Source organism: Megascapheus bottae, chromosome X (genome assembly GCF_031878675.1).
Source record: "Megascapheus bottae isolate mThoBot1 chromosome X, mThoBot2.hap1, whole genome shotgun sequence".
In the NCBI taxonomy this organism is placed as follows: Eukaryota; Metazoa; Chordata; class Mammalia; order Rodentia; family Geomyidae; genus Megascapheus; species Megascapheus bottae.
Window position 1 is genome coordinate 101,486,958 of NC_143547.1, and position 24,879 is coordinate 101,511,836.

Below are 24,879 nucleotides of genomic sequence, written 5' to 3' on the forward strand. Positions count from 1 at the left end.
ATTCTTGGCAGAATTCCAATGACTGTGACTCAACTTGTCAAAGTTAGAATTTAATATTTACACACCATATAGTATAATATTTATACTAGGCAGCAGATTGGGAATGTAGAATTCAAAATAGGATACACTTTGACTTAGGAGTGCAGTATGGTAGTCATCCCACCAGGAGAATTGGGAATGTATCTCCTAATGATACTGGGCCAGTTAAACCAATAAATGTTTAAACATAATCACTGCTTATGTATTTGCACTTTGGACATGATGTACTTGATGGCAATATACATTTGACATATTGGTTTATCATCAGTTTCGCAACTGGTGAGATACTTAGGGTAAAGCTGACTTATGTAAGCCAATTTCTATTAGCTTGGATAATAATGAAATCAGTAAGTTTGGCAGTGACCTGCTCTGAACATTCCAGGAGCTAGGCTGGCTCTGGGACAGAAGGGAATAGAAATTGCAAAACAATGAATGTAAATCCCATCAAGTAAGAGTTCATGAGAACTCTGGAAAATCTCTAGTGTATACAATCTCCATGCTTTCTATGTGAAGAAACTGAATCTCATAAGGGTTAATTGATCTGGTTGAGGTTATTGACCTAGTTTGTGATACATCTGTGGTGGAAACCATCAGTATAAAGAACAGGAAAATGTATAATGTATGTAACTGGAGATCATCATGTTAAGCAAAATAAGGTAAACTCAAAGACACATCTCTAAAATCTAGGAAGTAAAGAGAGACATGAACATAGAAGATGAACTGTTTAGAGACAAAGGAAGGACAAAAGGAAGTTGGGGGAGAATATGAACAGGTAATGGGGGAAGAGAACAGAGCAACCAACTCTATTTGTTTAAAATGTCACAGTGATATACATCATTTTGTACAATTTATATACAGTCCAAAAACAGAGACATTGTCCAAAGAGTTACGATATTTATTTAGGATAAAATTGCAATAGGAATATGTGTGCCCGAGTGAACTAAAGACATATTCAAAGGAGTTGATGAGAAAAAAAGGATGTTTATTTTTTCATTACAAAATTTAAAACAATAATGTTGGGCCTCACTAATTATTTTAATAAGTGCAGTGTCACTCTGAGGATGACCAGACAATTTCTGAGTAGAAATCCATGGGAAATTACTTTTAGTATGTGTTTACTGTATCTGTGAACAAGCCTCTGATTCTGTGAGCGTTTGTTATAGTAGTTACTATCAGCAACTGTGTCTTAAGAATCCTGTGCTCAGTATTATGTGACCACATTGCTTTGTTGATTTTTGTTGGTGTTGACTGTAGCAATTGCATCTTGATTTTGATAAACTGTTACATTTACTTCAAAAAAATTCCGTCTTCAACTACAATCCAAAGGGTTTTACTGTCCCTAAATAGAACTGTAGAGATGCTTTACCTCAGGTCCATCCATCGGCAAATACATGGAAAAACTCCTGAACCTGACATTTCTTTATGCTTTGGCAATGATATTTTAAAGTGCATTTCTGAGTCACTTTGATGGAACAGTTCAATTAAATATTAGAATTCTTTTCAGGAACTGCAAAGTCAGGACTCTCAGCATTCTACAAAAAGTAATGAAATAGAAAAGCAAAACAAAAGCAGAAAATACAAATCTGAGCATGAGCAATTGTCAGATCTAGAGCAAAGTGTTGGGGGAGTTCTAAAGAGCAAGTCCTTTGCTATCCAATGAGATCTGTACTAAGGAATCATTAGGTCAACTTGTGAGGGTAGTGTGTGCTATGAAGCATTAATGTTGCTGGTTGTCAGAAAGAGGATGTTTACATATTGAATGAAGGACGAAATAATTTAACTTCACGGTACCTGTTGCCTCTTCTACTCTGTGATATTCTAATATAAACCTTTTACCTCCATATATTGCAAATACATATTTGAATGCATTCAGTGCATCTCTATATTCTGCAATATCATTGGTATAATAGGATCAGGTTCTGTCTACAAATAGCATGGTGACCACCAACTACAAAGAAGGCAATCTGTCAGTCATGTGGCCATTTAGTTTCTTCAGCCTTCTTTATTTAATAACTTTCTCTTCCTTATGCCAAGCCATAGGCTTTTCTTGGAGAACTTCCAAGTTATTTCTTTCCTAAACTTATTCTGCAGTCTGGAATATGACAGCTTTTTCGCATAGAGTGGATTGCTTGCAGATGCTACGTCGTATTTGGTTTTTAGTGATTCATGAGCATGTTAAAGGAAACTTTTCAAATTCCATGTATCTGTTTAACGTCCTGTTTAAAACTCACAAGAGTAGAAAAATGCTTTTTCACTTCCTTTTCCCCTTCCATTTATTTGTCTCATGGCACATAAATCTATACTCATGAGGCAGGGGTCAAGAAACACAAATGATGATACAAAGCGGAAAAGCACCAAATGAACAGTCAGATGACCTGGGATCTCGTCCAAGACATGCCACTGCGCAGGTGGACGATGTTGGGAAGCCCACTTCCTCCTTTTAGACTATATCTTCTCCATAAAACAAAATGACAGCTTTCAGCTCAGTGCCTTCTAAAGACCTTTTTATTGAAGCCTGTTTCCCAATCCATGTCTTCCTATTTTCACATTCTTGGTTTGAACTATAATGAAGTGTTTTGCAGGTGTGTGGTACCTTTCTAGACAATTCTGCTTTTGTTGGAAGACATATTGCCATCTCTCTTGTTATAATGTCACTGAATCACATTATTAATCAATAACATGGAGAGCTTAATGTGTAGGGTTTTATTCATTGAGTAACCACAGATTTCGTACTACTGTAATAAGTAAACATGATGAATCTCTGTTTGATTGTTATGTTCAAGGAAAATGTAAGAGGACAAGTGTGGTTCCGTTTATCTTGAGCAATTGAGCATCTAGTTATTTGAGGTAATTTAAATGTCTTGTGTCAGTCTCTTCAACAACTAGACTAGGAATGGAAAACATGCTATGAGGGTCACTTTTGGATGGTTATTTTATTTGGTTTTACTGACCTCATATTTCTAAGGGGAACCCTTTCCCTCTCCTCTCCCATTCTCAAAGATCTATTCTTGCTCTATTTGTACTAACAATGATAATAATAAATTACACGTAAAATTTATCTTATTTGAGGGTCACAGCAATCCCTACATATATTTACTGTTGAGAAAAGTCAGCTATAGAAAGTTGAAACAGCTCCTTTCAGGTCTCCTGGCATTAAATGACAGGGAAGGTACACATAGATTGTCACAGGTCCTTAGGCTTTGCCCTATATCAACCCATTGGGCCCTATTCATGTGTGAAGTGCTTCTCTAAACAGACATTTGAGAGCTTCAAGAGACCATCTTTCATTGACCTCAGTTAGAAGTTTGAAGCCCCAAAATCTTATAGGAGAATAAAAGTGTGTACACTGTTGGCCTATATTAGACAAAAATATGTCTCCTTCAAAGAGGTGTCTGTCTCATTCTTAATACTTCTCATTCTTAAAACGTGTAACTATATTAACTTACAAAGCAAAAGGGACTTGGTCAATGTGATTAAGTTAATGATCTTGAACCAAATTGATTATCCTAGGTTGTGTTGATGGGGCCAGGGTAGTTACTAGGGTCCTAATGAAACAAGAGAAGAGGTTTCAGTCACAGAAGGGAATTTGACACCAGAACTACAAGTAAGAAAAAGGCGAGGAAGGAAGGGAGGGAAGAAATGGGAAGAATAGATGTATGTATGTATGTGTGTGTGTGTGTGTGTGTGTGTGTGTGTGTGTGTGTCAAAGGGAGAGAGAGAGAGAGAGTGAGAGAGAGAGAGAATACATATAAAAGAGAGAAATGATGTGAAAGTGAAGTGACAGGGCCACCAGCCAAGTAAATCTTTTATCTTTTCTTTTTTTTTAGCAGCTGAAAAACAGCAAGAGTAATGGATTCTCCCCTATAGCAAACACAAAAATTGTAAACTTTTTTGTTCTGAAAAGTCCATTTGTATATTTATTACATCATTAGCAGGACATATGAAATTAATATAAGCAGATGACCACAAGCAGATAATGGGAAACATATGAGGAGCATGCATGCTTGTCCCATCATGTACAAAATCATTTTGTGAGTCTTAAATGGCCAACCTCAAAAGGAATATAGTTGTGCTAAGACCTTAATTTTTACCTTAGTGAGAACCATTACAGACTTCCAACATTTAAAACTGAAGAGCATGTTTGGAATAATTTTTTGCAGCACCTCGAGGAAACTGATATACTATGTCTCAATAAATTAGTCATCTGTATGGGAGGAAAACAAGTAAACACTCCCACCAAAATGGAATCAGTGAGACTGAGAATGAGATGCAGGTTGTATTGGTAGATTCAGTGACAATGCCATTCCTTAATGGAGTACAATCCCTGCTGGAGACGTCCAAACCTAAGTATAGCTGCACTTGGATGAAATATGGAGGATCTGGAAAGGTTTCCTCAAAGAGACAACAAAGAACTGCAGGAAATAGCCATTTTTCTGTATATACCTATGCTTAGGTTAGGGCCAATCCAGGAGGAAATGAATAAAAATATTGTGATGATTCCATCTATATTGAAATGGGGAGAAAAGTAGCAGAAGTCCTACCATTCCTCAGCATTCTCTATCATGGCCACAAGTGGGCAAGATCTTTCCATTTCCTTGCACTGAGGCAAGAAAGCCTGTTGGGTGGCTATTAATTATACATCTATATGAAATTTACGTATGTGCAATATATATCGGTGACTAGATATAACTCTCTTAGATCTGTCTAGTGCACTACAGCATAAACTTCCACACAACATTCAACATAGGGACATACTATGGAATTTGAAATAGCTGAAATAAATTATCTCTTTTTTCCCAGTCTGCATTGTGTCACACATGATAAACGGAAGCAATTATAGGAAGATTCAATGACAATACCATCTCTTTTAGAGTATAATCTCTCTATGCGACCTGTGCTCTACATCACAATAAATTTCATTAGATTTCCAGTATTAATTGAGCATGTAAAGGGCTATATGGATCAGTGGGAATATGATACTCAAAAAGCTTTACCCTTCAGTAGTTCATGAAACTGTAATTAGCAAATGAAAGTAAACTTAATCATGGTACAGTATTCATTTGACTAAATTCTTGTTGGTAAGTGCACTGTGCATTGAGGAACAGTGATATGAAGTGCTACAGACTATGGGCCTGTGCTCTTGTCTGTGGAGGTACCTAGCAGCAAATGGATCTATCAGAACATGCAAATGGTATCAGCTCACAGGCTGCTAATTCATCTGGCTTCAACAGTATGTGTTAATCAATGATTATTTTATTCCAAAAGGCACAGTTTCATATTGCTACAGATTGGCTGGCATTTTTTAAGGAAAATATCAGTAAACTGAGGATTTCTACAAGAAATGTGTGAAATAGATATGAGACAGGTAGAAAAACATTGCCAATGGCTTATGTGAATCAAATTAATCAAGTTATTCCCAGTTACTATAAGCACTTTAGGCACAAACAGACATCAAAGACTTCACAAATACAAGGTGTCTCCACTTAAATATGCTGACGTGAATTGTCCCACTAGTTGTGTGATTCGCTTTAGCTTCTATGCCTGTAAAAAGTCTCCATCATATAAAAGGACAATACATTCACTGGAATATGGCTTAAAATCTTTGGTTATTTCAGAAGAAGGCATGCACTAGGTTATATACACCTATGATGGTGTATGTCATACTTGCTCATTGAAATATGAGGTACCATGCTGTTCAGCAACTACTTGGTATAATTCTCTTTACTGGGTTAGTATACACTAGTGAAACTCAATGGAATCTTAGCATTATGTCCATAACATACAATGTACCACCAGATGGTACATTGACTGAAAGTGCACTCAACCTGCTACACAAACTGAGGTCAATTCTTCACATATTATTGACAATACAGAAATCATGCAGATGAACACTGGCATATGTATCCAGATTGAGATGAAACTGAATTTGATGAAATTGGGGCAGAGGATACCAGAGTAAAGGAGATATTAAAACAAGACCACATACTATTACAATAAACCCAAAGGCACAAGCTCGGTGATTATCCAGAGGCACGCACTGAGACCAATATTGTTTAAATTCTGTGACTTAATAAGCATACCTGGAAAACCGCCCTTTTTAAAAATACCTCTACTGAATGCAAATATAAACCACACACACACAAGTCACACACACAGACACACAATATATATTTGTATATATGTATGTTTTTTCTTGGCCACAGTAGAAAAGCAGAATATATGTATATATACATATATCTATGTATATATATGTAAATACACACGTACATATATGTGTACATATGTGTGTAATTAGAACTACTCTGGAAGTGGCAACACAGGTCATAGTGTGAGGCCAACCTAGACAAATATTGCTGAAACCCACATCTCAACATCAATGCAGTGGGTTTAGTGATACATGATTGGACATGTTCTCATCCCAGCGATGCAGGAGGCATAAGTAGGACGAAGCAAGGCCATAAGACCCTACCTGAAAATAACTAAAGCAAAAAGAAGTGAGGGAGGAACTAGTATCTACCTAACAAGCACGAGAAAATTAGTTAAAACTGCAGAAAAAGAAAAAATGAAAAAGAACATGAAAGGACATAAATGAAATAATAACTTTAATCATTATTTTTGCAAATTATTATTTTTACGTGAAGTTTTATATAAAATCCTTAATGCTTTCTTAAATTTTCCTAAGAGAAGTTTACCCTTATAGCATTTCTCTATTTAGAGGAGTCCCTTTTCAAGCATCCTTATTGACTAGTGCCTACCTTATTAGACAATGCCATTTTAGATTACTTTCTTGCCATTTTGTTTCCTCATTGTGGTTTTTTGTGCTTCTTTGGGTAGGGTTTATTTGGAATGCTATGAAAATGGAGGTAAGAATGTAAACTCTGAGTGACAAGGTGACAAAGTGTACCAAGTACTTTCTATGGGTCCCACAAACTGTAAATCTGAGTTCTTTCCACCATACAATCTTCTTTCACAAACTTTTATCATCCATGAGGCCTTCTATTTCATTGTTTTCTAGAAAATCAAAAACTATGATTTATCTTTTAGTCATTTAATAATTATAACCCATAAAATGTCCTCTAAAACATTTTTAAAAGGTTCTTACTCTTATTCTCTTCATGATCTTAACATAATTGGAAAACACATTTTACATAGGACCCAGAGCACTAATAGTAGAAAAGAAATCTCCACTTAGCCACCACAGACCAAGTTGTCTTTTTTGTTTTTATTGGTCGTGGGGCTTGAACTCTGGGCCTGGGTAATGTCCCTGAGTTCTTTAGTTCAAGGCTACCACAGTTCCACTTCCCCAAGTTGTGTTATTATTCTGGTGTAGGCTTTCATTACTTGTATGACAGTAAGAACCACACAACGAATCCTCTAAGTTACAGTGGTTTCATCAGTGAAATCTGAAGACAGGGTACCTGTCTTGCTTCATTTTCAGGGCTATTTCAAGTCTCCTATTAAAGCATATTATAATGTGAGAAGATCATATAACTATGAGTGTCTATTGGTTCTGCACAGTAACAATTTTAAATCCTTGGATGCTCTGGTTTCATCCATTATTTTAGGTTTTAATGAAAAGGGTGATATGTGATTCATTCACCTTCAAAAATATATAACTGAGCATTAGAGAGAAGAGAGTGCCCTGATTTAACTAATCTCCATTGTTCAATGCATTATTGCTTCAATATATAGTCTCCTTGGTATAGGCAGATTTGTCAAGGTGAGAATATATGACTTGCAGCCTCGCTGGATAGGAGGCAACCAGTCAGCATGCCAACACTCTGCAAAGCTGAACTGGTGACCTAGAGTCAACAGAAGTGTCATCTCCTCAGTAGAGTACATTTGCTCCTTTGCTGCCACATATAAAATGTTAAATCGTGTGTGTGTGTGTGTGTGTGTGTGTGTGTGTGTGTGTGTGTGTGTAATGCAAAACCTCCAGAGCAGCTTATGAATTGTTGGGTAAATCCTGCTAAGGCATAGGTCCAAAGTTTTCTGGATTTCTTACTCAATCAGAAAGAAAAGATGCATATATTGTTCTTTTTTTTTCAAAATACTTGGCAGGAATATTGCCTGTTAAAAGTATGGTATCGATATTTCATGTACAGCATTTTCTCTTTATTCAATGAAGAAAAATTAGCCTGCAGACACTCCTATGACCTCTAAAGTAGAGCTAATGCCAATGATTATCATGTTGATATAAACAGGAGCTATTTTCTCTGAATAAAGTTAACTTCTTTTAAAATAAGAAATACTAAAATATTAAATTGTGTGGCATTGGCCATTTTTATTCACTCCTTTTCAGAGATCAAATTCAGAATAACAAAACAATTTTAACCAATATAGCAAGTATGCTTAGAAAAAGCATTGTTAACAAAATCACTATCACTGAGACTATTTCCATGTGTCATGTTTCAAAAAAGAAGTTGTTCTTTGAACATCACAATAGCAGCTCCACACCTTTCAACTCTACAGGACTAATTCATCAGAACAGAGGGAAATGATTGGAATATATTGGTCACAAGTTTCTTGAAAGTATTTCTGACAGCATCACCATTGAAAAGAAAATTGAAAAAATTGCTCTTTATTACCATTTTTAATAAATAAACCTTCTGTCATCCTCCTTTTCCCTTTCCCTCCCTTCTTTTGGCTTCTGTGTGATTGTGTTCAACAAGCATATTTTCAGTGGGACTATTTCTATTACAGAGTGATTGAGTTCTGATTTACACATCAATTACCCACCTTCATGGAGATTTTCATGCTCCCCTAGCTGACATCAATGAAGCATAACTGCGTAAACGCTTTATTTCATACTGGTTTTGGATAACTGAGAATGATAACTAATCATATCAAGAGACAATGCACTGTAATACAAGAAACAATAAACGCTTCTCTTTGAAAATCTCATCTATTCTTTATGAGCTTTGCATTCACATACTTCTCTCTGTCATCCATTTCTTTCTGCAAGGATCTTTCTCTCAAGTGAAGCTAGCATCATGGCTTAGAATATAGACATTTGTGTAAATCTGCTTCATAATTCCTAGCTTTCCCAAAGAGCAAAATCCTTGACTGTTTCCTGCCAGTGTTGTAGACCAATTTTGCCAAACATCTGATGAACAAACCTTGTTTATTCTTCCATTATTCCCATGGGATCTTCTTTAGTGCCACCAGGCTCACATGTATTTAAACTGCCCAAGTGCAGAATATTGCCTCTTCCATGGCTTAAGGCCCAATTGGAATATAACTGCCTGATTTTGCTTTTCATCTCAAATCAATCGAAGAATGTTCCCATGGCAATTTATTCATTTATTACCTTACATTTTAAGTGTTTGGCAATAGATTTTTCTTCCTTCCCATGATATGAATCAAAGCTTGTATATTGTCTTATTTTGTGCTTATATATGTATCCAGTATATGTTTATTTATTAATTATACTGATATATTAATGAATATATTTGTCCTCATTTGTTACTGAACTTGAGCAGGAAAATATATTTCCTTTTATTTGTGCATTCATTTAGTCCAAAAAATATTAGGATGTGCACATTGAGCTTGGCAAATTTCCACATAAATAGGAAACAGAGATGTATTCATTTTCCTTGGTGACAATTTTATTTAACAGCAACAAGTTGCCTCAGACAGCTCAGAAAAGAGAGAAGTTGTAATTCCAAAGGACAGTTTTGCTGCAGTTGAAATTTTAGAAATAGAAACGGGCACTGTGGGGTAACAATATCCTATCGGTTTTGTAGGCTCACCCTGATGAGAGTAACATTTTTATCAAGAGATGGCTCCTAGAGGGATGCATTCATTTGATAGAGTACCTATATCAGTAATCTATTAACTGGCAGGCATCAAGTAGTAGTTAGTCATTGTCTCACTTTTCTGGAGGCTGGAAATCTAAAATCAAGGTGTTGGCATGTTGCTTCCTTTTGATGGTTCTGAGGGACAACGTGTTGTCTTTAAGTTTATAATTGTTTGTTGGCCATCTTTGGCTTGCCTTGGCTTGGCCCAATATCAATATGACCCCTTGTCTTCCCCTTCTCCTTGTGTTTCTGTTATCATCTTCCCCCACCTTATAAGGATATCAATCACTGAGAATTAAAGGACAATCCTACGATATTCTCTTAACTAAAACATATATCAATCCTGTTTCAAAATAGTCATCTTCGGAGGTACAGGGTGTCACAATTGACAATGGACCCTTTAAAGTACAATTTAATAAAAGTGAAGAAAAGAGTTACAATTTGATATGTTGCTTTGTAAGTTCAATGCATTTTCATCAATGTTATACCTCTTTATCATTTTCCCCCATCTCCAACCACCAAACATCCCTTCCATTTTCTGTTTCACTTTTACATATGTAAATTGAATGTGTGGACCATAGTCTCCTGCCCTTCCTCACCTCATTCATCTTTCCCAACTCCCTTTGACCTTGCCTTCTTAAGTCCCTGATCATATAAGTGCCATTTTCTTAGGCTGTAAGTGCCATTTTCTTAGGCTGTAAGTAGTGCCATTGGAATTCTCCCCTGGATATATCACACTTAAGTGAATACGTTTGAATTCACATGCATATGACCCTTTAGATATTCATATGTTTGTTTAATTTGATTCTAGTGAGGCATCTTCTGGAAGAAAGAAAGAAAAGTATAAGACAAGGGAGGCTCATACTCTCATAGGTTTATGTGAGAAAGCAAGCCTGGGCCAGACAACAGAAGTAGGCTTTGCCTGGGGATCTTTGCTATCCTGCTTCCTTGCTCAGGCCAGAGCTCCGTGGGTGTGTAGCAAGGAAAAAGACCTGGGCCAAAAGGTTAAGCCTGTTGGGGTGGGTGGTAAAATTAGGGAGTGCACATGGATCAAAGGGTTTTGTGAGTCTCAAAAACAGACTGAGATTAAAATTGTCAATTATAAAGTGCTTCTTAAGGGCATTAATTTTCTTAGTTTAAAAAGTAATTAAGAATATTATTTCTGAGAAAATATTTTTAAATTAAGTAGTTATTGAAATTGCCTTGCTTATAGTTGACTGAAAATAAAGCAACTTTTAAAAGTATCATTTATGAGAATCCAGGAGGTTACATTAAGACTTGAAATTGGAAAAAAATTCTGGATATGTAATGAACAAATAATATGACATATATAACATATGTAATGAATAAGAAACAATGACTTTTTTCCTAATGTGTAAGATAGAATGATTCTTTGTAGTTCAACTGCAGACAAAACTAGTCTGGCTTTTTGGATTATAAATTGAATAAAGCTAGGACAAATTGCAAGGCCCCAGAAAGACAAGCCAAAGTTATGAAGAAATGGAAGAGTGTGAAACAATGAGAAGGACAACCATGAAGACAACAATGCCTGACCTGTACCATGGATTCCACAAACACTCTTGCTTAGAGCAAGAATTTCAATAAAAAAGCACAGAGTACTTTGGAGCCCTCACAAGCATTCAAAGCCTGTCACTAAGTCCTTTATGCCCTCTCTCTCAGGAATGTGTGCAACCATTTCTTGATTATGGAAAACATATTCACATTTCTTTGAAATAAATCAACATTTAGAACTAGTAGCTCTTTAATGCTCAGCATTAATGTCAATTCTGATTAATTTACAGACAGAATTTTAAATGAGATAACTGCAAGTTGATACAAACAAGTACATGAAGAAATACTGGGAAAATCATAAAGAGACAAGAAAATAAATTTTTACTTCTGATTAACAATGAACAACAGGATGGAATGGATAATGCCAAGAATGGAGGCAAGAAGGGCTTAATACAATTTGATTTTTGTGTACTTTATTTTTGTCACTTGTGGGACTTGACCTCTGGGCCTGGGTGTTGTCCCTTAACTCTTCAGCTCAAGGCATTCTACCCCTTGACGTACAGCGCCACTTCTGTTTTTCTGGTGATTAATTGGAGATAAGAGTTTCATAGACTTTAATGCCTGGGCTGGCTTTGAACTACAATCCTTAGATCTCAGCCTTCTGAGGAACTAGGATTATAGGTGTGAGCCAGTTGTGGCCAGCTTATATTTTGATTTCTTTTTTTTTTTTTGCCAGACCTACGCTTGAGCTCAGGGCCTGAGCACTGTCCTTGGACTTTCTCAAGGCTAGAGCTCGACCACTTGAGCCTCAGCACCACTTCTGGCTTTTTTCTATGTATGTGGTACCAAGGAATTGAACCTGGGTCCTCGTGCATGCTAGGCAAGCACTCTACCACTAGGCTAAACTCCAGGCCCTATACTTTGATTTTTGAACATACTGAAAACCTTCAAACATATAAATCAATATATATATGTATTCTATATTTTCTATGTATCTTGATTTTGCTTTGGGATATCATTTAAGGCCCTTACTTGGCCCTGAGGAAGTATGTTTGTGAGATCCCGGATCATATATTTGTTTGGGGATCTTGTGGCTTAGGAAGCTTGAAGTAAGGCACTTGGAAGGCTTTTGTTTCTGGGATTGATAGGTCAGTGAACCTTTAGGAGTAATAGCAAAGACTTCCATTAATGAATAGGTGAAAAATAAGAGTAGATCAGGTTATTAACATAACAGTATGTTACAAGAAAAGTAAAGGAAGTCCAACAACCTTCAGTATCTATTGTAAAATGGAATGATCTATTATTAGGATATTATTAGGATATATTCACACAGAAGAGAAGGAACCGCATTTGACCTAATGTGGAATGAGAAGAAAGCAGACCTGTAAAGGAATACCTGACAGATCCTGAGGTGCCTAGGATAGGAAGGACGTAACACTTGTGGGAGAAACAGACACCCTTATCTAGCAATGGGTATATTAGATCATCCCTCTTAGAAACCACTTTTGATGAATGCAGAAAAACAAAGAATTTAATTTCACTGGAGACACTGCCTTTAGTGTATGTTCTAAAGACTTCTGGAAAAAAAATTTATGTGCTGAGTACTTCTGTAGTACTCATGGTACCTTTGAGTTATTAGAGTAATTGTTCATGCTATAGGAATATGGCATTTCTATTAAACTAGAATGTCTTAAAATGGAATTCCGATGGTGGAACGAAGGGTGAACCGATTCTACAGTGATACCCATGAGACACTATGTTGGAAATAAACTTCACAACTTGAATGGAGGGATTAAGGGGAAAACTGTGAGAAAATGTGGGAGGGTTAACACTGTTCACAAATAAATGTAGTCATTACCTGACTTACGTAACTGAAACCCCTTCGTACATCACCTTTAAAATAAAATTAAAATAAAAATTAAAGTAAGCATTGCATTACTGTTTAAAATGGAATTTTATTGTAGTCTGATTATATTTTTTGTAATCAATATCTGCATGAGTGTCCACTTGTGCTTGATTTTAGAGAATAGACCATTCTCTAAAAGTCATTTATATGCTAAGATATTCTGCAAGGTATTCAAAATGCCCTTCAATCAATTGTAACATGCCTAATCTGTGAACAGAGCATAAAGGCATGGATGTACCTGTGTATAAGTGCTGTTAGTTTCGGTGAGGAAGACTAGTCTCTTCTGGTGCAGAGGTAGCTTCTGAATGTGATCAGTATTATTCTTGTCATTGCTCTATGTGACAAGTCTATTTTCATAAAACCGTTTCACCTTCATGGCGTTTCTCTCAATATCTATTAGCAATGTAGATTTCTGCATAATAGAATATGTCTGTTCCCCAAACATGCCTGGTCTTTGATTTGCCTCCCTGTAAAGAATGATTGCTTCAAGTTAATTCCAGCAGATTGAGGCATTCCAAAGTCAATCAAATAAAGAAATGTATCCATGAATAATTGCCTCATGTGCACACTGAAGTTTTTGTATATATGGTATTCCTGGGAATTACTCTGGGGCTTTCTAACACAATTTAGAAGTATTTAACTAAAACTTGAATTGTTTTGATACTCAGGTGAATATTTATTTGGAAATTAATTTTGTTGATTATTCAATTAGGTGCCTCTCTCTCAAAGACCATATTTTACTACATGGTCTGTATTTTTCTGAACATTCTCTTTATGTAATTTGGCCTTGGTTTTCTCAGTATATAATGTTTCAATGTTTCAGTATATAATCCATGTTGACTTGAAACTCACTCTGTCACCTATGATAGCCTAGAAGTCACAAACTCTCTTACCTCTACATACTTAGTGGTAGAGTTAAAGATATGAACCACCATAATTAGCTCAGCTTGAATCGTTATTTACTACTTTATTTCTTACTTATAATGGAAGTACTGGGGTTTGAATTCAAGGCATTGTTCTTGTTAGACATATGTTCTACCTTTGTACATATGACATTTTGTGCTTTAGTATTTTTAGATAGAGTCTTACATTCTTTGCCTGAGATCTCAACTTCCCTGTGCCACCATTGGCTGCCCCAATTTTTCATGTTTAAATAGTGATAGTAATCTCAGATTTAGCAACTTCCCAGGTTATACTAAGTGAATATGAGTTAAAAATTTGTGATTCTTAAAGCATGAGAATTCCAATGATCCTATCCATTAATACTGAACAGCCATTATTACTTTACAAGAGTCTTTCTCATGCATTGTCATATTTAACATTTATACTAACTGAAGAGGAAATGCAAATATTCTTCTTTTATGCATGAGGAAACTAAGGCTTATGAACATAAAATAAATGGTTACTGATCAAATAGGTTGAACATGAAAAAGAGTCCTTCCCAGATCTTCTGATTCTGAACACTATTATTTCTGGACAGTCTGAAGAACTTTTTAAAAGTTTATGTCATAGATACAACAAAATAAGCTTCTTCCATTGGCACGAGGTCGTTATTTTGATTCCCTCATTTTTTTTTACCATTCCTAGATGTATGCAGCCATCTTTGCAGCTTGACTAATTGTTTTTTGTTAGAGTACAATTACATTTATAGAGCTCTAATCTCAACAAGTTTGGAGATTGGTAGGTTAGCCAAAATAGTCATACAGGATAATTCCTTACAAATGAAAAAAAATAAGTTCTGCAAAATAAAACACATGGAAATAGGTCCTTGAAAGAAGTGGGTCAGGTCAAGGGGACAGTGGTATGTGAATGAATAGAAGAGGGGGAGAATACAGTCAAAATTCCAATGTAGAGCCTACAAAATTAAACGATGGAACGAGTACATAGGAAAGGGATAATTGTTGGAAGAAGTGACATTGATAAATGCCAAATTCTTTGTATAACTATTCAGACATAAAACTATAATGAAAAGAAAAATAATAAAAAGAAAGAAAAGAAAGAAGAGACCATTGATCATAAGGAGTTGAAAAGGCTAATGAACACAAACAATCCCAGGTAAATCATTAGTAACATAAATAATTATGCTTCATAAACATGGACCAGGCATATCTATATAGGGAACTCTTATTTGGTTCCAAGGAGAAATAATTGCAGCAACATAAATAGGCTTTGAAAATATGAGGTTCAGTATTGGACGACACATGTTGTACCATCAAACATATATGTAGTGTCTCAAATAGGTAAATTTATTCACAGCAAGTAGATTGTTGTTTACCTAGGCTTATCTGGATGTCAGGGAATATCCAGGGTGGGAATGATTCCTGAAGGGTACAAGGCTTTTTTCTAGACAATTAAAAATACTATTCTGCTGATAGATGCATAGTGTATATGCAATGTAAAGCAGACATTGAATTATACACTTGAGATGGGGGAAATTTTATGGAATGTGAATTGTATCTCAATAAAATGATATCATAAAACAAAGAAGACTAGAAGTGCTGGGGAGAAGGTGAGACAGAATTGAGAATGATGACTAGACAAACTTTCTGAATAAGTTGAAACATTGGTATCATTTTTAGAAGCTGTGCCTATACTGGAATCTTCAGGTTTTTTCCAGAAGTATTTCTGAAGGTATTGGAACAAATAGCATTTTACAAAATATACAGTTAAGAGAACTAGAATAGTTAGCACTGGCCCATTTTCCTAAGGCCTATTGAAACTGGAATGGATAGAGTTTTTGGTGGTGGTGGCACTGGAATTTGAACTCCAGGCTTCAAACTTTATAGGTTAGGCTGATAATGCCAATGAACCACAACTACAGGCCTGGTTATATTATATTATTTTTTTCATATATTTTTATTGTAATTAATAGAAGGGTTACATGATATTTGCCAGATAGAAGGTGCATTAATTCCCATACATTGATACCCTTTCACATGTCTTGGTCCCCATTTCCCTCCCCCCACCCCCATCCCTCATCTTGTTTTCCCCTGTTCCCTATTCAATTTCAAATAACCAAATACAAATATATTCAATATGTCAGGTAACAAAGTGAGATACTGTAACAATATGAGATAACCAAGGGACAGCAAAAGAGATGAGAGATAACATAGTACCTTAAGAACAACAATCATTCATTATGTGGCTTTTGTTTCAATATCCTGGAGGTCTTTTCAATTAGTGTCATACTATATGGCCTTTTGTATCAAGGTTTTGCTCTATTGCAAATCTCTGCTAGGAGAGCCCAAGGTTTCTACTGATTATGACAAATGAGGGAAACCATTGAGCCTAAGCTCCTTTGAGTCTGGCTTACTTCACTTAATATGATCTTTTCTAAGTCTTTCCATTTCCTAACAAATGGGGCAATGTCATTCTTTCTGACAGCAGCACAGAATTCCATAGTGTACAAATACCACATCCAAATCCAAGATTCTCATGCTTTTCCCCATATATGTGAGATAAGACGACTGCTTTAAATTTTTCATTGTTTTAGATTCAACATTTATGTGCTTTATGTGCTTTATTAGACAAAATAAGTCTAAAGTTGTAGTTGATTTAGAAGGTATTCATTAGAAAATCATGTGTGTGTGAGTGTGTGTGTGTGTGTGTAATGGTGTTGAATCTCAAGCCATCACACTTACTAGACAGATGCTTTGTCACTTGAGCCATGCTTTGAGACCTTTCCCTCTGATTATGTATAAGATAGAGTCTTGCTTTATTGCCCAGATCATCCTAGACAACAGTCCTCCTGTTTTTATACTTGCCACTGTAGTTGGGAGTCATAACCCTGCCCAGATCAGCTTCCCACAGTGCTGGAACGACAGTTATGTGCAACTGTGCATATCTAATGGTTATGATGGATCTCTTATTTTTTTTTCCTAAATCATTTTGGAACTTCCATCCTCTTGATCTCTGCATCCCAACTAACTAGAATTTCAGGCAGGAGCCACCAATATCCAGTTTAGAATTTTTTTTCCAAGCAATTATTAGCTATATATTTGATCAAAGTTCCAAATTCAAAATAGGACTTGATATTGAGGAAGTATTCCTTATGACTGTGAAACATTAATTATAAAACATCCACTATGTTTTACAGGGCAGAAATTCATTCAGGTGAACCAGAAAGAGTGAGCTATTATTTGTTTGTCTCTTGGTTGGAATAATCTATGTACTTATACTTTTTCAAAGATACTAGGCAGAAGGAGGTTGTTAAATGCAGTTGGACCATAACCCAGTAAATTCCATATTAATTTACAGGATTTTTAAGAAACTTGTAACTTTAAAACATCAGTGTTTTTTGCAATGTTTTCCCAAGTAGCTTTGTAAAATAACCAAAGAATATAAGCAATGATCATTAAGTTACATAAAATATTCAATCCAAATGGACTTATACTGGTTTTTATTCTCCCTACCTTATCCTTTTCCTAAAGATGTAGCTAATTTCATTATCTCTTTAGGATCTGTATATTTTGATGTAAAGAAACATTTTTTCTCTATACTTCAAATTAAATTCTTCAATTTTTTTACCTATTGGCTATTTCTATTAAAACTGTAACCCTTCTGTACATTACTCTGACAACAAAGTAATTATTATATTTTTGGCCAGTCATGGGACCTGAACTCAGGGCCTGGGCACTGTCCTTGAGCTTTTCTTCAAGGCTAGTGCTCTATCATGCGAGCCACAACACCATTTCTGACTTTTTCTGTGTATGTGGTACCAAGGAATGGAACCTAGGGCTTCACACATGGTAGGCAAGCACTCTACCACTAGGCCACACTCCTGGCCAACAAAATTATTTAAAAAATAAAATTGCAATCCTAACAAAAACTGAAAAATGGGTACAAGTAGGACTCATATTCAGGAGGCTAGAAGGTCAAGACTTAGGTATCAGGTGATAAACTAGTTTGGTCACAGGGAAAACTCTGCTCCAGGCTCTTCTTTCTGCCCCAAAGTTGCTGTGAGACCCATTATATTTTCAAGTTCAATTTCCTCATCTATAAAATGAGGACCCCACAGCTAGATGATTGCTGAAGTGTCTTCTTGCTTTCACAGCTTCTGTTCTGAAAGACAAGTCTTCATTGTCAGCCAAGTGAACTACCACTGTGAGCTAATGAAAATGGCATAATTGAACTTTCTAGACCTCAGTAAATATACCTGGTCCCTGAATTTGATTGCCCTCCAAATGTACCCGGGGCTTCTAATGTACAAACCCAAGAGTTACCTACATACAAGTTTGAGGACTCTAATAGGGAACTATAAGAAGAGAAATTTTTTCACACTGAAGATGGAGAAAAAACACATGTTCAAATCTTCCTTTGTCACTCCTATATTAGTTAGGTCATTTTCTCTGTAATTGGAGGGCAAAGATTCGTGCAGAGAAATAAGATCACAGCCGGTATAAAGCCCTTTGAAAGAAAAGCTTCCTGTCAGCATAGCTTGGTTGAACAAGGTGCTTAACAGAATAGTTGCCATCTTTTTCTAACAGTGAGTATAGCATATTCCAAAATTCAACGTATACACACAAAAAACATAGGGCTTTGGTAATTAACCAATGAGTTTGGTTTTGAAAGACCAACAGTTTTAATATTATTGTGATATGACAATTGTCATTACATTCAGGAGAAAAAGTTCAAAAACATCCTAAATTGCTAATGGTGGTGAGTTGACTTTAATTTTATGGTTGTACTTTTCAATGTGAAGATGTTATATCCTGCCAATAGGACTGTGGAGTAAATTCCAATTCTTCAGACTAACAATATCATGATTAATCCATGCTGCTGACTTGAGCATTTGCTTGTGGGCCAGGGGCCATTGTTTCCTTAGGAAAACAAGCCCAGGAATGTACAAAATGCAGTAAATCATCAGGGAACAAAAGATATGTCCCTGTAGCCTCTGCAGGGCTCATGGGTTCAAACACAAACTGCCAGAATCATAAGAACTTTAATTGAGTATACAAAGGGATCCCCATAATTATAAATGGCAGTAGGTACAACAAGAGGCTAAATACATAACTGTAGTTTCAATTAGCTGGTGCTTCAAATTAGGAATGTTGCTTTCAGTCAGAAAGCAGTGATGTTACACGTTGAAAGCCTCATCACCATGTAGTCCGTTCCTCATTAAACCTCACTGTGTGAAGCTTTTGTTACAATGCCATGCTGAACAAGAAAGGAAAAAGTTGGAGCTATGCTCTTGCCTTCCAAGAACAGTGGAAGTCTATGCAGAGTAAAGCCATTCTCACCAGAGATATGAGAATGAACTGTGCTTTGTTAGATGTGTTAAAAAAATACAGCTGGCACTTTTGCTTGCAAGAGATAACATCCGTGTCCACATTCAATCTGCTATTCAAATTTGTGTCTGCAATTTCTTAGGTAATGAACTAATGAAAAATGTAGCCAAGAGGCCTCCAGACAAGGCAAAGCCGGGTCTAAAGTCCTGAAATGCCCTTCCTGCTGGCTGCTTGAAGGGTTGTCAAGCAAGTCGAAACATGTCTTATTTGCTTCTCCTTTATTTTTTACTTCAGGGTTTTAATTATATCTTTCTGACATACGAGAAGGAAGGTAGTTTGCAAAGCCAAGAGACCAAAAGACTTCATGGGAAAATTAAATGTGATCCACAGGCCTGTCATTCTGAGCTGTCAGGTGCATGAAATGAATAGATAGCTAGAAAACTGACATATGTTCACCGTACATGGAAGCAAAAGACTTGGGTTCTTGTCTACCTGTTGAAAATCATCTCCTAATGAAGGCAAAGAAATTTAGTGCCCTCCTCCTTTACAACATCCTTCTTCTGCCACACTACCAAATACTGTTTGAACTTGTTACTCCATTTTGACCCCTCTCATACCCTGTCTTTCTAACATTGGGACCAATGGATAGGCTTGAATTACCTGTGGCTTGATTACCTGTGGTGTTGAGGTACAAATTCATGCGGCACAGTTAATGGACTGAAGGCACTACTAAACCTGTTTGATTCCATATCAGCCCCAAGTACAAAGCCAGTAGGCACATGATAACTATATGGAACTCTGATCTCAACCTGAGAATGAAAATGAAATGTGATACCACTAAATATAATACCTGTGGGGAGCTTCTTAGATGGCAGATAACAGACTAGATTCCATTATTTTGAATGACATCTTTTTGAGCAGGCAGTGTCAAGATATAGAGCTGGGGCTTTGAAGAGGAGTCTGAGGATTTCTCTGCTCTCATAGAGTGATATATTTTCTGAATGTGTACTTGAGGGTGAACCCTTACATGGCTGGAATTATTTGTATTGTCAAAGTATAATGTTCTTTAGAATACCCTAGAAATGTGGCTGCTATTTTGAAATGGAGAAATGTGTGGTTTTGTTTAGAAGATATGACTATCAAAGTCACTTTGATAGTTCAAGGATTTCAATGGAGGAGAGACAGTGATAAGTTTTGTGACATCACATACTATACATATATCAATGTCTTAGATATGAATAGTTTATAGTTCTGTAAAGCCATGATACTCATGAGCAAATTAGCTTATTAATGATGGGCTTTATGGCCTCTGATATATACAAAGTCCACCAACTTTACTTTTGACTCTTTTGGTCACTATCTTCATTTACACGTTAATTATTGCATAAAGTATTAATATGATAATAACAAAGAGAAGGAAATCTATACTTGACAACTGCAAAGCATTTTATATTCATATATAAACTAAAATTTCTTTTTGAATGGCAACTCCTTTGTGCAGTTACTCACATATAAAAATAAAATTTTAGCTGAGCGTGGTAGCTCACCCTTGTAATCCTAGCTACTTTGGAGGCTGAGATATGAGGATTGAGGTTCGAAGCCAGCCCAGGCACTAAACTCCATGAAACTGTTATCTCAAGGCAGGAGCCTTGAGCTGAGGAGCTCAAGGACAATGCATAGTGTGAGTTCAAGCCCCAGTCTGACCATTCATAAGGAAATGGAAAAACTTGGAAAATATCATATTAAGTGAAGTAAGCCAGAACCAAAGGAACGTAGGCTCAGTTGTTTCACTCATTTGTAATAATTAGTACACATCTAGGATTCTCCTACCAGTGGATTACAATAGCACAAAACCTAGGTACATAAGGTCATACAGGATGAGAGGATCTCTAGGATATGGAAACAAGAGCTTTATCTTGTGATTGTTGTTCTTAATGTACTATGTTATTTCTCTTCTCCTTTGTTGCCCTTTGGTTAATCTTATATTGCTACTGTATCTGACTTTGTTTCCTGGTATATTGCATATACGTTTATTTGTTTATTTGAAATAGGAAAGAGAAAGGGGGGAAAGCAAGATGATTCTGAGGGGTGGAGGAAGGGAAATGGGGGCAAAAATATGAGGAGTATCATTGTATGAGAAATAATGTACCTACTACCTGGCAAATGTAACTGTAATCCCTCTCTCTATACATTACATCAATAATAAAAAATAAAATGAAAAACAAATAATTTGAAAAAAATTTTTTCAGCACACTCTCATGACTGTACACATGTACATACTAACAATTTTTTTGCCAGTTCTGGGGCTTGAACTCAGGGCCTGGACACCATCCTTGAGTATTATCAAAGCTAGCACTCTTCCACTTAAGCCACAGCACTTCTTCTGCCTTTTTCTGTGTATGTGGTACTAAGGAATCAAATCAGGGCTTCATGAATGCCAGGCCAGCACTCTATCACTAGGCCACACTCCCAGCCATAGATACTTACTTTGCATAAGGTCAACATCAGGCATGAGAAAGGATATCAATGTTTGTGAAGTAATGCATCTTCTATCTGATGAATATAATGTAACCCTTCTATTAATTACAATAAAAATATATGAAAAAAAGAGTGTATACAGAAAGTCTTCAATGAAATACAGTACAGCCTGATTAGCCCTAATTTGAAATATTTGCAAGGAGATGTAGACTTGAATTAACATCATTTTCTGATTTCAGAATAGTTACAGTGAAATATCTTGGGGATGACCCCAAGTATAAACAGGACACCTATTTGTGTTGTCTGTAACCCTGAGCACTTGAAAGTGATTTTATATACTAGGTATATGTGTGCCTGCATTTTGACTATGACCTGACCAGATGATGTCAGGTGGCATCATGTGAAAAAGTTTAAGAATATTTTGAGTTTCAGATTTTCAAATTAGTGATGCTCAACCTGTACTCTAAGATGTATAGATTACATTAAAGCTGTTGAATATTAGGAGTAGTTAGGATGGGAAAATGAAAGGAAGTAAGATAGTCAATCTTATTAAAAAGCCATAACTATGTATGTCAAATTCCCTAGTGAAATCTTTTTGAACAGTTAGCATGCTGTGAAAAATAATAAATGATAGAATGTGAAACAGATCCTGTGAGCTACTTGTGGTAGGGGAGGAACAAACAAAGGGTAAAGGAGGGAGAATATGGTCCAAACATTTTATATCTTTGAGGAAAAATGAAACAATGAAACTTGTTGGGGTGACTTTTTGAAGCTAGCACAGAGCATGGGAGTGACTGATGGAGAAGCTGAGTCCAATTGAAGTACCTCATGTGCCTATATGGAGAGATATGTACAACTAATGGATGATAATAAAATGTGGAAAAATACTTCAAAATCATAGTTAAATTTATTGTCTTATGTGATAAGGTTTCTTTTTTCTTAATAAGACAGTGTTCTAACCTGGAAGGTTTTAATCCTCTAATGGGAAATCCTAAAACTCAATGAATATCACAGAAGTAGTCTTTGTACAGCATTTGTGCATTAACCTCATTCACGGATTCTGATTCATCCTTTCTTTCATAGCTAGTCATTTCAGCCAAGGGACTTTCCTCCATAATGTTTTTCGCAAAATGTGGGTTTCCCTGTCCCCCCATTGGTTGTGGGGTTGAATTCGGCATGGGCGCTGTCCCTGAGCTCTTCAGATCAAGGCTACCACCCTACCTCTTGAACCATGGAGCTGGGAGTTTGGCCTAGTGGTAGAGTGCTTGCCTGGCATGCACGAAGACCCGGGTTCGATTCCTTGGTACCACATACTTAGAAAAAGCCAGAAGTGGTGCTGAGGCTCAAGTGGTAGAGTTCTAGCCTTGAGAAAAATCCAAGGACAGTGCTCAGGCCCTGTATATGAAAACATATAGGCTTATATGCATATATACATGAGCATTGGATAAATATTGTATCCATAAGCAATGATTACAGTGATGTCACTCCTTCAAATAACAAACTCGGAGTTTAAGAATTTGAATACAAGGAAGCTGAAATATGTTTTGTCAGGAGAAGGTGAAATGAAGAGGAGGGAGAAAAATGAAGAGAAGAGAGGTAGGCAAATGCTGTAATAATATTCAATGTACATGTGTAAAATTGGAAATTTTAAAATGTATAAAAGTTGTTTTATTTTTTCTTTATTGTAAAGAACTAGTCAGGACATTAAATTCAGTAGGAGTAAAGAGAGGGTCTCTGCCATCTGTGAAATATGAATTTGAGTAGTACTGACTTTGCATTTTCTTATTAATAACAAGATAGATCTAAATGACTACATGACTCATTAATCTTTTCCTTTTTGTCTGTTCCTTTACATGTCAGTCACTATGAACAAGATCGTAGTGCACTTAAGAAGAGGGAATGGGAACGGAGGAATCAAGAAGTTCAGCAAGAAGATGGTCTTTTTTCTTCCAGCTTTGATCTTTTCGGGGAGCCCTACAAGGTAGCTGAATATGTATGTAATTTATCTTTCTCAAAAGGCTTGCTTGTTTCAATTTTGAACTCACTAATCAACACTTAATTTATTTTTAAAGCATCTAAATCATGTCTAGGAGAATCAAGTGAAATATATACATTATGGTATAATTGATACAGTTGCAGGGTTCTGAGGAAGTCTTCAGTGATAAAAATCCATTTTCTTTGAGTATCTCAGTAAGATGGAAAGAAGCATGTGAGAATTTCTGTCTTCAAGGAGCTTTTTCTACCCAACCCTTGTTCCAGAATGGAATGCCCTGGCTATACTTTCAGTGCTGTGATTAGCATCTAGATAACCCTGGAGACTTCATCAGAATGTCAGTGCATATGCGTATTTCTCTTTCCAATCTGTGACAGCTATTGCATGGTCAAAGATTTCATTTCCCATATTAGGTTGTTATTGTCAATTGTTCAATATTTTGAATTCTTGAAAATCATTGTCTTTAGATAGAGAAAAAATCCAATCTTTTTACTGGTGACTTATAATCATGGATTACAATCTTGGCTTGACCAGAGGATATAGTAAAGCTAGACTTATTTCTAGTGTTATTTAGGCTATTGTATAGCTCTACTAACAACGGAACAACTCCATCTATCTATCTGTGTATCCATTTACCCATCTAATATCTGTCTGTCTGTCTAGCTAGCTAGCTCGCTACCTATATTGATTTTACAGTGATCACCTCTGAATTTTCTATTTGAGGTGAAGTTTAGGTATAACTAGAAAGAGACTGTAATAGAAGTTTCGGGTTTTTTTTTTTTTGTTGTTCTTTTTGTTCAGAAACTAGGGTTAAACTCAAGGCCTAAGAACTGTCCCTGAGCATTTTGCTAAAGGCTAGTATTCTACACCACTTGAGCCACATCTCCAATTCTGTTTTGTTTTGTTTTGTTTGGTAAATAATTG

The 24,879-nt window shown here is 36.1% G+C and overlaps 1 protein-coding gene across 1 annotated transcript in view; it reads left to right on the plus strand.

Moving 5' to 3' along the window:
• Positions 1 to 24,879, plus strand: part of LOC150041659 (AF4/FMR2 family member 2-like) — a 162,935-nt gene that overhangs the window by 130,823 nt on the left and 7,233 nt on the right. Inside the window, exon 2 of the mRNA XM_090327182.1 lies at positions 23,823 to 23,943. Within this exon, the coding sequence (XP_090183308.1) occupies positions 23,823 to 23,943 (121 nt within the window). The remainder of the gene's footprint in view (positions 1 to 23,822; positions 23,944 to 24,879) is intronic.